Genomic DNA, 15,486 nt, shown 5'->3' with positions numbered 1-15,486 from the left:
CAGAAAGATCCCCTGGAGAGGGCAATGGCAACCCACTACAGTATTCTCGCCTGGGAAATCCCGTGGATAGAGGAGCCTGGTGGGGGCCGCAGGCTGGAGTCCATGGGGGTCGCAGAGTTGGATAAGACTTAGCGACTAAACAACAACAACAACAACTAGAAACATGTGTATCAGAAAGGCAGGTATCAGGATTTTTTTCCCCATATTTCCTATAACTTTTTCCGGCTCTTGCTTGCATAACTCGGGGGACGCAGAGCTCTGTACCACCAAAAAAAATCTGTGGGTTTTTCCAGTAACTGAAAGTTCTTCCTCATATTACGCTGGAATCTGCCTCTCTGAAATGCCCACCCATAGGTCTTATATGTAATTCTGGGATCCCCATAGGCACCTCTGCTCCCATCAGCACCTCTCCTGGTTGGGGAGAAATTTGACGTTAGGGTCATTACCCCCACCTTCCATCTAACACGTAGTTGACTGTGACAGAGCGGGCTTCTTTTCTCTAACTTTTTTTCCCCTCTTTTCTTCTAGGGTCTTAGAAACTTGATCACAGGATGATGGAAAAGTCAAGTCATCGATCATTTCACTTTGTGAAGAATTAGAAAAACTGTTTGTAGATGACCCCTTTTGTATGTTTTTAAATGTTAGATGCAAACTAGATTCGTATGCAGATGTAGTTTTTAGCAGGGCAAATATGGAGAAACAGACTGCATGTAGCCTTTTTATACTTTTGAAATGAACAGCTCTGTGAGAATTCTTTTTTAGCTTCTCCCTCCAAGGGAAGGCCGCATGTAAGTCCATGTAATTCTGCAGGGCTGGACCGAAGCTTGTGTCACCTGTGACTGCCTCATTTGTCTGTGGTTGATTAGCAGAGCTCTGTGACAGACAGCGTGTGTTTTAGGAGGAGGGGGAGGGTCTTGCTGTCCTCTGCCTGACCTCTAACTTGCTCTGTGATCTGAATAGGTCCCTCCCTCTCTGGGCCTTGGTCTCTTCAGCTGTGAATGTGCTATTTGGACTGTATGTAACCTATGTCCTTTCAAACACTGGCACCCTGGAGTAGGAAGTTCCTACAGAAAAAATATGAGAAGTGTAGTCTTAGCCTTCTTCAACAAACAATATTCCCTCAAAGACAAATGCCCTGCTTCACAGGAGGGTGTGGAGAGCTGGCTATAGCTTATCTATTCCTGCTGTTTTCCCGTTTTAAAGAGGTTTAGTCCCAGATGGAACACTTAACCAGTCTCAGAGGCTGGGTACATGGGGACTAGGATATCCACTTATTAACAAGCCGAGCATTCTCTAACCAAGCAGGCAGTGGGAACCTGGCTTTCGGACATCAGATTGTTAAAAAAGGAGTCAACTGCTCTTTCTGGGCTGTAGAATCAGAGTGTAGTAGAGTATATTAGGATTGGGGGCAGGAGGAGAAGGGGACGACAGAGGATGAGATGGCTGGATGGCATCACCGACTCGATGGATATGGGTTTGGGTAGACTCCGGGAGTTGGTGATGGACAGGGAGGCCTGGAGTGTTGAGATTCATGGTGTCACAAAGAGTCGGACACAACTGAGCGACTGAACTGAACTGAGAGTATATTTTACTTAGAGATATTCTGAAGTCACTCAGAAACAAAAGTTGCTTGAAAGAAGCGGAGTATTTAATATCTGGCTAAAGAAATAGATCCCCTGGGTGACGAGTAAAATTCTTTAAAATCAGAATTGGGATCGCACATGTGGCTAGTTGTTAAATTTCATGAAACCCTTCTCTGTCTGGGGTCACTTCCCTCCTCTGGGATGGCAGGCAGGATGCTCATTAATGTCCCTGCCCCGTTACAGATGAAGAAACCCAGCTCTGAGGGCACCCTGCTTGCCTGAGGTCTGGAAGCCTCGGAGGGGGACCGGAGCTGAGGGCGCCTGGTCCTCTTTGGCACCCTTTCCACTCATGGTGCTACTTCTCAGAACAATTTGTAACTGTGGGAAGGAAGATGCCGCCAGTTCCATGGGTTTCAGGGATTCTCCTCAAGGTCTGTCTCAACTTTTAAACCAACACTCTCATGACGCTCACTTTGAGCATTGCATTTTGGAGTCTTTTTGAAATTGCATTTTCTTCCTTTAAAGCCTGGCTATTCCACATCTGAAATGTTGGGGTGGCATCACCCTAACGTACACAGCAGCAGACTGTCCCGGGACTCCAGAAACATGAGGTCCATTTGGGAATGCGTCCCTATCTTGCTGGGTGACCCTGAGCAAGTCCATTTCACTTTCTGGACCTCAGTTTCCTCATGTGAATAAGAAGGGAGTGAAACTAGGTCAGTGGTTTTCAAACTTTAAAACGTTGGAACCCCTTCTTTGAATAAAGTCAGCACTGAAACTGATCGCAAACGGAAAACTGTGCCTGTCTGTTGGAGGCTGGGCCTGCCGGGGGACCGGCTCACGTCCCCTCCCTACGCAGCACGCCGCGCCGCCCGCCGTGACAGTGACTCTGAGTCCAAGTCGGTGGTAAATTCCTCTGGGGTCTGAGTGATTGGGAGATGGCTTGGGAAGACACTTAGTGAAACTGTGTCAGAGGAGAAGGGGACTGTGGCTTTGGAGAACAGTATCATGCATTTGCTGAGAAGCGCGTTCAGCAAAATCAGTTGAATCACCTCAACTTTGCCCCGTGAGAGTGGGATGTGGACCCAGAGAGCAGGCCGGATGGGGCCCTGGGGTGACAGGGCCAGCAGCAAGGCTGCGGGAGGCTGGGTTCAGCATTGCAATGATGTACGGAAAGAAATGATGTTACACTGTGTGAGGTCTCCACCAAAACCAAAAGCGTAGATTAATATGATTGTTCCTACCTAATCACTTTCCACTGTGAGAGCCCAGGACCTGTCCGAGGCTAAACAGGTATGTGCCGTGAGTTACCATTCAGAAACGACTCCCTCGGAGCCTTTGTGTTCTGCCCTATTTTGATACATGTGATGATGTCACATAACCCCCGCACCCAAAAATGACTGTTTTCAGGGACAGGCTTTGTGGTCTGTGTGCTTGGAACTGCTGTAGGTGGGTCCAGATCCCACTGATACTTCTCCATCATTCCTTGTGTATCATACCCTCCCCCTTTTTTTTCTGCTTTCCCACATCAGCTGCTTTCATCAGAATCCTCCTTACCTTTCACATCTGGGCTCTGGTTACAGTCCTGCCTGGTTATCTTGCGTGCGATTCTTCACAAGCCCTCACTCATCATCTACTGCCAGACAGAACTTTCTCACTGCCTCTGAACTGGTGTCTCCCACTGTATAAGGCTCAGATGGTAAAGAATCTGCCTGCAATGTGGGAGACCCAGGTTCAGTCCCTGGATTGAGAAGATCCCTGGAGAAGGGAATGGCAACACACGCCACTCTTCTTGCCTGGAGAATTCCAGGGACAGAGGAGCCTGGCGGGCTACAGTCCACGGGATTGCAAAGAGTCAGACACAGCTGAGCTACTAGCCCTTTCACTTTTCACTGTTTAACTCATTCACTTAGGTTTGCCTTCTGTTACCTCCCACATGCACACAGAATAGCATTCTCCAGAGAACAGAAGAGTGCAAACGCTGGCAATATGAAGGTGTGTGCGACCTGGGCCTTGCATTCAGGTGAGACTCAAGTGGGGGTGAGTGGGACAAGGCTGCCATCCTGCCACACAGCACAAGGTGTCTGCTTTGTGATCCCCGTAGGGGGACATCAAGGAACGCTTCCTGGAAGAGGTGCCATCTGAGCTTGAAGTGAGTGTGGGAGACTCCAGGCTAGGCAAGGAGCACGCAAAAGGAAGAGGGTGGAGAAGGGCAATGGAGTTTGTGCATGGGGAACAGGGACCAGCGCTGGCTGAGAGCTCGAGTGGCAGGTAGGTTTTTGGCCACGTCCCTAAGTGTCATCAGAAGAGGTTGGAATTATGCTGTAAGAAGTGGGCCCGAATCTCAGTCTTCTGTTATCAGCTGGGTTATAACTGGGCTTGAGGAAGATCTCAAACAGCTAGTGTTCAATCCCAAAGGTATTCACTTTCCATCTTAAACAAAAAAAGGTGGTTTTCTTTTTTAAGTCAAAATGAATTTTTTTCTTCAAGTTTTAGGGTGAAACGAATCCTGTCTAAAAAATTGCCTTCCCCTCTCCCCTAGAGATGCATGATGCAAAAAAATTAATAAGAGTGAGCAAATCAGTTGACAGTGAACAGTCTCCCTCTAATGAATTTCCTCATCCCCAGCCTTCAACAGAGCCCCTTGAACATTAAATCAGAGAATCATTATTATATGATACTTTATTTAATTAAGGGAAACGAAAGTGCCCCGGTGTCTGCAGCTGACAGTGAATTCAGAACTGCATGCACTTGCCCACGCTCACCTCAAGTCAGCACCTCTCCCCTGGGGCATGCACGCCGCTGCGGTCAGGGCTGCCTCTGAGTTCAGCCTGACGGTCCCTGTGTCTCCCTTCATTGTGGCTGTCTCTTCCTTATCCTGATCTCCCCCATGATGTTAGGGAATGGCTGGATGTCGGGGGGAGAGTAAAGGTCATTAGTGTCAATACTCGGGAGTGGGGTGGGGTGGGGAACAGAGGCCTCTCGCCTCCTCTGGTGCATCCCCCCAGCACACACATCGGCAGAGCTCCTACGGGGACCAGGCGCTGCTCAGCACTGAGGGGTCCACTGTTGCTCACGCCCCCAGAGTCGCAGCCTGGCTCAGAGAGCTGGGTCTGTCTTGCTTCTGAAGGTGCCCCACTCGTTCCTCAGGAAGAATGGGCATCAGCTTTGACGCTGAAAGACCCAGAACCAAGGTCAAGCCCTGCCATGGTCTGTGGGCCTGGGGCGCTTCCCTCTACTGTAGGGGCCTTCATCTCCTCATCCGGGAGGCCGGCATCACTGCCCTGGGCTGCCGCCCTGAAGGCCCCATGTGGGAACGGGTGTGCACCGTCCACTTGGTAGGGGCTACTGAGGGCTGTGTGCCTGGTGGTGAGGATGCAGGGAGCGAGCTCAGACATGCTGGAGGTCTATGGGAGACACAATGGGACAGAAAATCAGACCCACTTCATTATATACACGCCAACAAACAGCTACCACAAGGCAAGACTCAAGGTGTGATGGGTGCTACGAGCTCAGAGAGGCCAGAGATGGCTTGATTGAGATGGTCAGAGAACGCACCCTGGAGGAGGAGGGTCCCCCCAGGATGGTCCCCCCAGCAGCTGGGTCCCCAGCAGGGCTCCAAGACCATGGGGTGACTGTGGAGAGGGAGGAAGGAGAAACAGCATAAGCAAGGTTGGAAGGTAGGCGTGAACAGCCCCGAAGAGGATTAACTCTAAAAGCATCTTTGTAAGAAAGCCTCTCACCACCGTGCACACCTGCGGGGAGGTGCTATGTGAGGTGTGCCGCGGTGAGGACAACATGAAGTGTTCCCGTAATTATGCAGCCTTCAAATGAATTAACAAAGTAGCCACCAGAGGTCAGGCTCATACCCGTGATACAACCAACCCAAACACGTTCTTAACCGGCCTGGACTCTGCCTGGGTGATGGAGCAGCAGCCCTGATGGCCCCAGCAAGGAAGCTGGGCGTTTGGGGCTGTTTGGCACGGCTGTGGGCTCTGCAGACTTTGGCGTTTCATTGGATGTATTCTGAGTGTGTCTCCCCCTCCCCTATGTCCTGGACCCAACTCTAACGTCTGTGTTACTCAGAAGGGGGGTTGCCCACGCCAACAAGCAATTCTCAGACACCAGCAGGGAGTAGAATTCAGCTCAGTTGTGACCCTCTCTACCCAGAGGTGGGGACAGATCCCTTTCAAGGGTCAGTCCTACTGGACGTCTCCCCACCCCACACACCCCGCACTTCAGATGCCAGTCACAAGTCCAGGTTGTCACCTGTACTTCTGACTGACAAGCGTGGATTGGAGATTCGCATGAACCCCTCTTTCCTTGGGTTCAATTAATTTGCTAGAGCATGGAATTCAGGAAGCATTTTACTTACTAGGGCTCCAGTTTATTTATAAGAGAATGTAACTCAGGAAGTCAGCCGGGCAAGATGCGCGGGGACAGGGCACGGAGCTTCCACATTCTCTCCAAGCTCCCCTCTCTCCCTGGAGTCCCACGTGTTCACCAAAGCTTCCTGAAGCCAGTCCTTTGGGGTTCTGTGGAGGCTTTGGGACAGACATGGTTGATTAAATCATTGGCCATTGGCAATTGATGCAACCTCCAGCCCTTCTCCCCTCCTGAGAGGTCATGGGGTGGGACTGAAAGCCCGAGACCTCTGCTTCCAAGGTTGGTTCTGGCAATCAGCTCTCATGCTTAAGGCCCAGGAAGTCACTTCATTAACATAACAAAAGATACCAGCAATCCCACTCCGGGGCATATACCCTGAGAAAACCATCATTCAAAAAGACACAACCACCTCAAAGTTCATAGTAGCACTGTTTACAATAGCCAGGATGTGGAAGCAGCCTACATGTCCATCGACGGATGGATGGATCTTGACGCGGTACACATATACCATGGAAGATCATCAGTCATGAAAAGGTCAGAGATTGGGTCGTTCGTAGAGATATGGATGGACATAGAGTCTGTCATATAGAATTAAATCAGAATAAAACAAGTATCATATATTAGCACATATATCTGGAATCTAGAAAAATGGGCCAGATGAACCTATTTGCAGGGCAATAGAGATGCAGACATAGAGAATGGACCCGTGGACACGGGGGGAGGAAGGTGGGGTGAACTGGGAAGTGGGAACTGACGTACGTGCACTGCCAGTTGTGAAGCAGATAGCTAAGGGGAACCTCCTGTATCGTGTGGGAAGCTCAGCTGAGGGGAAGATGCTGGGTGGGAGGTCCAAGAGGGAGGGTATACATGTGTACGTATAGTTGATTCACTTCATTGTAAGCAGAAACTAGCACAACACTAAAGCAACTACACCCCAATAAAAAAATTTTTTTTAATTACAAAGTAAAGACAACTTTGTCACCCTGATCACATAGGTAATTCCAAAGGTTTTAGGAGCTGTGCCAGAAATGGATGAAGACTGAATATATATTTATTATTATAACTGACAGTATCACAACTCCCTTCTGACTCATAGCATAGGCACATGGGAAAATGATTCTAAATGAGTTGCCTACAAAATTTCTCAGCTTCCGTTTCCTGATCAGATAAAAGGGGTAACCCTACTGCCTACTTGATAGGATTATGGTAAGACTTCAAAAGCACATAAGGCATAGTGGTCGACAAAGCCCTTGTTTTAAGTGTTTTGAGTGGGTGGATGTCCCGGAACTGCAGTGTTTATGACCAAGTGAAGTCACGCAGGCAGAGTCTACATTTGGCAGTGATGCCTGGTTCAACCTCCCTGCTCACACCTGTCTGCATTCAGAGCAATGGTGATGAGTGCTGAGAGCCTGCAGAAGCCACGCTGATTGGGAATCTGACCTATGTGACTCCTCACTCTCAGAATTTCACAGTGAAGTGAGGGGCTACAGTCCATAGGGTCGCCAAGAGCCCGACATGACTGAAGCAACTTAGCACACACTCACGAGGGACCTAGAAGATTATCCTTTCCCAGTCCCACTCTGCACTGGGATGCCCTCTACCAGACTCCTCTTTGGTTTAGAAGTATTGAGAAGCAAGTGAGGGATGGATCTTTTAACTTATTGAGATGTTGCACATTACTGATTGGGGGCCCCACCAACCCAGCCACCCAAGCACTCATGCCCTACTTCACAGGAAACTTTCACTATTGTACAAAGTGTCAACAGCCTCCAAGAGAAACAGGCAAAAGGTGCACCTCAGGGGGCAGTAAGAGTCACTCCAGCCTTAGTCAAATGGAAAAAGGGGACCCCAGGAAGCAGAGATGAGGGGACAAAACAGACACTGAATCCATAGGAAGCAGTTTCAGGCCAACTCCAAGGTAAGATACTGAACAAAATCATCTTGATGCCTAGGTGAGACATGGGGTATTAAAGAGATGATGAGGGTGCATTCACAAGGCTGAGTGGACCTAAAAGTATGGTGAGCCATGGGCAGCATGGTCTAGAAAGATGGAAGACAAGGAGAGAGGGGATCAGCATTGCTTCTGTGTCACGCTCTAGCTGACTTTGACTCACCCCCATCAGTTGGGGAATGGAGTTGTGAGACTAACAACAAACATACTGAACTCTCAGGTCTGAAATTCCTCAAACCCCAGCATGTCAGGATGGCCTTGATGTTGAGTTTGACTTGAGGGCTGGTGTGTTTTGGTGAGAGTTGGAGGGACATTGTCAGGGGAAGCCTTAAAATGAGACCTCGAATAGATTCGCTCTAGGCAGAAGCCAGCACTTTCACCTGTAGGTCTTAAAGTTGCACTTTGTCACCCAGGTGAGAGAAAACAAAATCAAAACTAGAAATATTATGCAGGGAACTATTAACTAATTGGGGTCCCTTCCATCCCTAAGACTCTGTAAAATATTCATCAGCAAGAGACTATTGATCCAAATTGATTTGCAAACAGAATGTGTGAGCTTATTTTCATTTTTAACGAATGAATTAACTCTTTTAAAGTATATAATTCAGTGCATTTTAGTATATTCACAAAGTTGTGCAACCATCATCACTAATTCCAGAACATTTCAAACTTCCCCAAAATAAATCCTATACCCATTAACACTTATCTCCGTTCCCTCCCCACCCCAACCCCTGGACCCTAGAAACCACTAATATACTTTCTGTCTTATGGACTTGCTTATTCTGGATATTTCCTATAAATGGAATCATGCAACATGTGATCTTATAGGTCTGATTTCTTTCACTTAGAATAATGGTTTCAAGGTTCATCAATATTGTAGCATGTGTCAGTATTTCCTTCCTTTTTAAGCTGAACAGTTTAAGAGACATCCCATGGAAACATTTTGTTTATCCACTCATTAGTTGATCGACTTTAGGGCTGTCTGAAATTATTTTAAAGGAATGGTTATATATATGCATTTTCTGTCCACCCTCTTTCAAATTGAGGAAAATCAGTAGCAAAATGAAGTAATGCAAGCAAGTAAGCCAGCCAGCAACTGGTACTTAGAAGAAGAAAAGCTTCATTGATTTTTAGGGTATGTCACTGGAGAATGGGACCAAGCTTACAGGGTTGAGTTTAAAACTCCTAATGACTTCCAAATACCTGGGAGAATCTACCCACTAAGACATCAATTAAGTCACTGGGAAGTCCTTGGACAAGCAGGAAGAACTAAGAGCCATGGTCTGGATCAGGGATTTTTTATCTGTCTTTCAGAGACTCCTAAGGTTTCTTGGAAGTAACACAGGCCCACCAAGGGGGCTGGGGTGCAGGTGGATCGGAGTCCACCCGAGTCCACTCCGAGTCCAGCCCCCATCCCAGCTTTAACTACAGCAGCTTTCATTTTAATTGCCTTCTTTGTTGCGGTTCCCCCTAAGAGTTCATCTGGCAGAAACAAAGGGAGTCCATGGCTAAACAAATGTTTGGCAACCACTGGTAGGTGGCTGTGATGGCATCCTTGGCCTAGAGCTGGGTGTCGCTGGTAGCTGTTCTTCTGAGTTCTCCTGAGGAACCTTGATGGTGACCGTCTTCACCTCTGTGTAGGCCTTAAGCCCATCTTCCCCCGGCTCCCCCCACCCCCCGGTTGCCAGATTCCTAAACCCTCCGAATGGCGTGAGGCAGGGGACAATGTTGTAGGCGTTTACCCACACTGCTCCAGCTTGGAGTGCCTGCGTGAAGCACATGGCTTTGTCCAGATCCTGGGTAAACACGCCAGCAGCCGAGCCACACCTGGTGCTGTTGGCCCTCCCAATCACCTCCTCGGTCTTCTTTAACTTAAACGGTGGCTGCACGGGCCGGAAGGTCTCCTCCCTGGAGATCCTCCTGTCACCTTGCACGCCACCAAAGACGGTGTCTTGATGAAGAAACCTTGTTCTCCGAAACGCTCCCCACCACAGAGAAGTTTTGCCCCCTCCTTCTGGCCAAGCTGGATATAGCCCAGGACTCGTTCAAACTGTTCCCTGTCCACCTGGGGCCCCTGTTGGGTGTCCAGCTCAAGTGCGTTCCCGACTCTCCTCTGCTTAGCTTTCTCCACGGTTCTCTCCAGAAACTCATCATAGATGGATTCTTCAATGAAGGTCCGGGAACCCGCACCGCAGCGCTGGCCCGTGTTGAAGACTAGGGCCTCGTGGCCCTGCCCACGGCATGGTCCATGTCGGCATCAGCCAACACGACGCTCGGGCTCTTCCCGCCCAGCTCCAGGGTGACTCTCTTGAGGCTGGAATCACCGGCTGCCTTCTGGATCAGGTGGCCCACCTCACCTCGGTGGAGCCAGTGAAGGCAACTCTGTCCATATCCATGTGGTGGGCGATGGCTGCTCCTGCTGTTGGGCCATAGCCTGTGATGATGTTCACCACCCCGGGGGGAAAGCCCGCCTCCTTGATGAGGGAGGCCAAATACAGGGCAGAAAGGGGTGTCTGCTCTGCCAGCTTCATGACCACAGTGTTGCCCGTGGCAAGTGCCGGGGCGAGCTTCCAGCCCTGCATGACCGAGGGGAAGTTCCATGGGGTTATCTGGCCACATGCCAACAGACCCATGCTGGGCGAAGCAGAAATGCTCGCCATCCATGGGATGGTCTTGCCGTGCCACTTGTCAGCCAAGCAAAGTCCTGGTACACCCTGATGACCTCATCCAGGTCCAAGACATAAGACTCTTGGAAAGGCTTCCCATTGTCCAGGGTCTCCAGTGAGGCCAAGTAGACACGACCCCTCTCCACTAGGTCGGCCAGGCAGTTCAGCAGCTGGCCTCGCTCCGAGGCATCCATCCGGCGCCATGGAGACCCCAGTCGGAAGGATGCACAGGCTGCCTTCACTGCCAGATCCACGTCAGCCCAGTCCCCTTCAGCCACGTGACTGATGACCTCCGCTGTGGCAGGACTGACTGCTGGGAAAGTCTTGCTGACTGCATCATGCCACTCATTGCGGTGAACAGCTGGCTGTATCGGATGTCTGGGTTCGGGGTGGGGCTGGGAAGGGCTGCTGCTGAGAAGTACCGGGTGGCGGGGCGGTGCAGGGCAAGCAGCTGGGCCACCAGGAAGCGCAGCGTGCTGAGTACTCAAGAGAGGCACAGGGTGAGGCCAGGGTGAACAGACAGAATGAACAAGGGGCCCCCAAAGGCCCACCAGCTAAGATGTTCCAAGGTTCTAGCATAACGGGGTGTCCCCTCTGAAAACACAGGTCCACAGGGCTACAAAAGCCCTGAAGAACACTTTGGTCCGAGTCTGCGGTGTCCCATCTAGCCTCTGGCTCACTCCTTCACCTCTTCGGGTCTTGGCTCAAATGTCAGTAAGGTCTTCCCTGTGCTCTGCTGGGCTTAGTCATTCAGCTGTGTCTGACTCTTGTGACCTGTGGACTATAGCCCCCAGGCTCCTCTGCCCATGGGGATTCTCCAAGCAAGAATACTGGAGTGGGTTGCCATGCCCTCCTCCAGGGGATCTTCCCAACCCAGGAATCGAACCCAGGTCTCCCCCATTGCAGGCAGATTCTTTGCCGTCTGACTCATTAGGAAAGCCCAAGAATACTGGAGTGGGTAGCCTATCCCTTCTCCAGGGGATCTTCCCGGCCCAGGAATTGAACCAGGATCTCTTGCAATGCAGGCAGATTCTTGACCAGCTGAGCTATACAGAGAAGCCCAAGGTCTTCCCTAACCACCCTTTATAAAACTGCCACCTTCCTCAGCCCCAGGACTATCTCTCCTTCATACTGTGCTCTATTTTCCCCCATCTGACATACCAAATAGTATATGTATATGCTTACCTGTTTATTGTCTGCCTCTCCCCAATAAAATGTCAGCTCAGTGAGGGCAGGGATTTTTTTTTCCTGTTTCATTCACTGCTATGTTTTTGATGCCTCGAATTGTGCTGGCTACAGAGTAGCTGCTCCGTCGGTAGTTATTAAATGAGAGACCAAGGAAACATCAACATAGCCACGGAGGCCGTTTGATTGACCTAAGGGTGGAGCAAAAACCAGAGGGGCTCAGAGCCAGAGCTGTTCTCTGAGAGAGGAGCTGGCTTCACTTCACGCTGTGCCTCTGTTTCCCCCCATGGGAAATGCCCCATGGGGCTACACTGAATGGGGTTGTGCGTATAAAAAGCCTGGCACAACCACCCAGGTCATCAGAGCTTGGCAGCCTCAGACACCAGCCCGGCTCAGCCCTTCAGGCACTGCTTCAGCTTTCCCGGGAGTGCGCTGAGTCCGGCGGCCGGAAAGAAGGCTCTGTATACTTTGGCCTACAACTCTGAAAACAGTGTCGATTTCATTACAATGACAACTATAACATTTAAGGGCTTCCCAGGAGGCTCTAGAGGTAAAGAACCGCCTGCCAAAACAGGAGACATAAGAGACTAGGGTTCAATCCCTGGGTCCGGAAGAGTCCCCTGGAGGAGAACATGGCAGCCAACTCCAGTTTCGTTGCCGGGAGAATCCCATGGATAGAGGAGCCTGGCGGGCTGCAGTCCAAGGGTCACAAAGAGTTGGACATGGCGGAAGCAACCTAACACACATACACACACACAACATTTAAACAGTCTATAAAATTTGTTCAATGAAATTTAAATAGTATATAAATTTCCTAGATTCGCTGAAGCAGTTACTGTCCAGCTGGGACATCAATCCCTCCACTTTCGCTGGCTCACTTAAGCCTCACCTCACCAGCCCCCAAAATGAATTGCACCTCCCCTACCCCAGCACCCCCCACTCTCTGCCACTGGGGAGGGAGATGAGGAAAGAACTCATCCAGGAAAATGAGGCTCCAATCAGATCCCTGTGAAAGTCACTCAGTTGTGTCTGACTCTTTGTGACCCCCATGGACTATACAGTCCATGGAATTCTCCAAGTCAAAACATCGGCGTGGGTAGCCATTCTCTTCTCCAGGGGATCTTCCAACCCAGGGATTGAACCCAGGTTTCCCACACTGCCGGCGGATTCTTTACCAGCTGAGCGAGATCCCTGTCCCCACACAAATCAATGTGCCCAGGAAGCCATCCCTCGGAAAGACACTGAGCCAGCAGACCGTCAGGGGTGGATGCAGGTCCACTCAGGACTCTGCCCCATGCTGGGACAGAAGCAGCCTTGGGTCCAACAGGCCTGTGTCTAAAGAGGGACTAGTCCTAGGGGAGGCCAAGATAAGGGGGATGGGAGGTGACCAATCCTTGGGGTGGGGCGGAGGGGCTAAACAGGAGGGAGGGGTGTTCACAGACCAAGGCTGAAGAGTCTGCTTTCCCGTCCAGCCAAGGCTGCTGCCGCTCCAGAGGCCTGTGTGGGGTGTGCACCGGTGCCTCCACCTCCATGGGGAAAGAACAGCTCACAGCGCACCAAGCTTCACAGTTCGCTGGCCCGTCTTCTCAGCAGTCAACTCCCCAAGCGGCCACAGCCCCGAGGGGATTTGGGCATATGATAACCTCCGTTCCGGAAGAACGCTGGGGATCAGAGGTTCTGGGATTCACCGAAGAAACAGGGCAAATAAGAACAGGAGTCTCAGCCTGGATCCCACAGCCCTAGTTTCGCGTTTCCTCCCTATTACGGACAATTTCTTACAGGTGCCTGATTTAGTGACCCCTTCCAAGGTCGGAGAAGGCAATGGCACCCCACTCCAGTGCTCTTGCCTGGAGAATCCCAGGGACCGGGGAGCCTGGTGGGCTGCCGTCCATGGGGTCGCTGAGTCGTTACAAGACTGAGCGACTTCACTTTCACTTTTCACTTTCCTGCATTGGAGAAGGCAATGGCACCCCACTCCACTGTTCTTGCCTGGAGAATCCCAGGGACCGGGGAGCCTGGTGGGCTGCGGTCCATGGGGTCGCTGAGTCGGACACGACTGAAGCGGCTCAGCAGTCAAGGACCGGACCTTTGGGGTCATCCAGAACCAGGTGGCCCCGCTTCACCCCTAAGCGGGGAGGGGGGTGTGTGTCCTGACACCCGATGAAGTCAGCGGCGCTCTGCTGCAGTAGGCCCGGCGGACAGGAGCGACGAGGTCCAGCTACCCGGAAGGCTTCGAGGGTGTGAGTGTCCAGGCCGGATCGGGCGCCGACCCGGGACCCGGGTGCGGGAGGAGCGGTGGGAAACGTGAAGAGCTTCCTACAGGGCGCGCCGGGCAGAAAGGCCGCCCCACGTGGGGAAGCCGAGACCCGAAGAGGAAGGCTCCACCGCGGGGATGGGAGCCGCGGCCTGCCCCGGGGCCTGGGGACGGGGCGAGGAGGGGCCGGGAGGGCGCCACTCACCCCCGGCAGACCGCGGCTCGCGCTCGCGCGCGGGTTCCGACTCGACTCTCCCGGTCTAGCCGGGCCTCCGCTGGGACGCTCGCCGCGAGCCCCGCCTCCGAGCGGTCCACGGGCTCAGCGGCCAGTGAGGCGCCGCCTCCGCCTGGGGAGCCGCCGACCTCGCGCCCCGCGGCCCAGGCTCCTCCCGCCGGGCCTTCTGGGACCCGGAGCCCGAGGTCGGGGAGCGCTGCAGCTTCCCCGCGTCCCAGCGTCACGCCTCCACGCCCGTCCCTCCTCCGGTTAGGGTTAGGGTTAGGGTTAGGGTACCCCACACCACGCACGCGCTCTCCTCTCGAGTCCAGACGCGGAGTGGGCCGGACTTCCCAGGTCACAGGAAAGGGGGAGACTGGACTCCGATTGCATTTTTCCTTTCTCCCTCGCACACGATGCGCCCTGCTAGGTTGCCATCGTTTGAACCGCTCCTTAACCTCTTCTGTCTATTCCAGCTCTCTCGTTTTTTCCCTTGACTCGTTTGTCTTCCACTCTCATTTCTCTTTCTCCCAGTTGATTTTATATTTGTGTTTTTAAAAGCTTCATTTTTCTTAAGTACGTGAAGAACATATGCACAAAGTAGAAAGCTTGGAAAACGCAGAACGGTATACAAGAAGAAAACATCCTTCTTCAATCAAGGATTTGCCATTCAAAATTTGCCATTCACTTTGCTGATATTTTTCCCTCTGCATTTTTCAAAAATTCTTTTAAAAGCAGTGTCCAATATGAATTTTATGATGACCTCTCTTTAGCTACCTTAAAAAAAAATGTTTAAAAAAATGAACTTTTTCTCACGTCACTAATGAAGGCAAAAATACTGGAGTGGGTTGCCGTTCCTTCTCCAGGGGATCTTCCTGACCCAGGGATCAAACCTGTATCTTCTGTGTCGCCTGTATTGCAGGCAGATTCTTTACCACTAAGCCACCAAGGGACAATTAATTAAAAACAACATCATCCTCTCCAGTGTGGTGTAGATTTCCATAGCAGGGTGGATTGTTGACGGACATTTAAATTGGTTCCATTTTGTTGTTGCTGTAAAGGATGCCACGCATGTTAAGTCACTTCAGTTGTGTCCAACTCTTTGCGACCCCATGGACTGTAGACCCCCAGGCCCCTTTGTACACGGGATTCTCCAGGCAAAGATACTGTAGTGGATTGCCATGCCCTCCTCCACGGGATTTTCTGGACCGGGGGATCAAACCTGCATTTCCTGTGGCTCCTGCATT

At 51.3% G+C, this 15,486-nt stretch overlaps 1 protein-coding gene across 1 annotated transcript; it reads right to left on the bottom strand.

Annotated features, from left to right (window-relative positions):
* Positions 1-8,663: 8,663 nt before the first annotated feature.
* On the bottom strand, positions 8,664-11,791 carry ALDH1B1 (aldehyde dehydrogenase 1 family member B1). The gene is given in 8 exon segments (XM_065908175.1): positions 8,664-9,871; positions 9,874-10,155; positions 10,158-10,278; positions 10,281-10,539; positions 10,541-10,583; positions 10,586-10,615; positions 10,618-11,069; positions 11,772-11,791. Coding segments are annotated over 7 exon segments (1,341 nt in total). The 5' UTR covers positions 10,781-11,069; positions 11,772-11,791; the 3' UTR covers positions 8,664-9,428.
* Between the last annotated feature and the right edge of the window lie 3,695 nt (positions 11,792-15,486).

The sequence above is a fragment of the Muntiacus reevesi genome, chromosome 17 (assembly GCF_963930625.1).
Source record: "Muntiacus reevesi chromosome 17, mMunRee1.1, whole genome shotgun sequence".
In the NCBI taxonomy this organism is placed as follows: domain Eukaryota; kingdom Metazoa; phylum Chordata; class Mammalia; order Artiodactyla; family Cervidae; genus Muntiacus; species Muntiacus reevesi.
The sequence above is the reverse complement of the archived record's forward strand: the minus strand, read 5'-3'. Positions and strand labels throughout refer to the sequence as shown.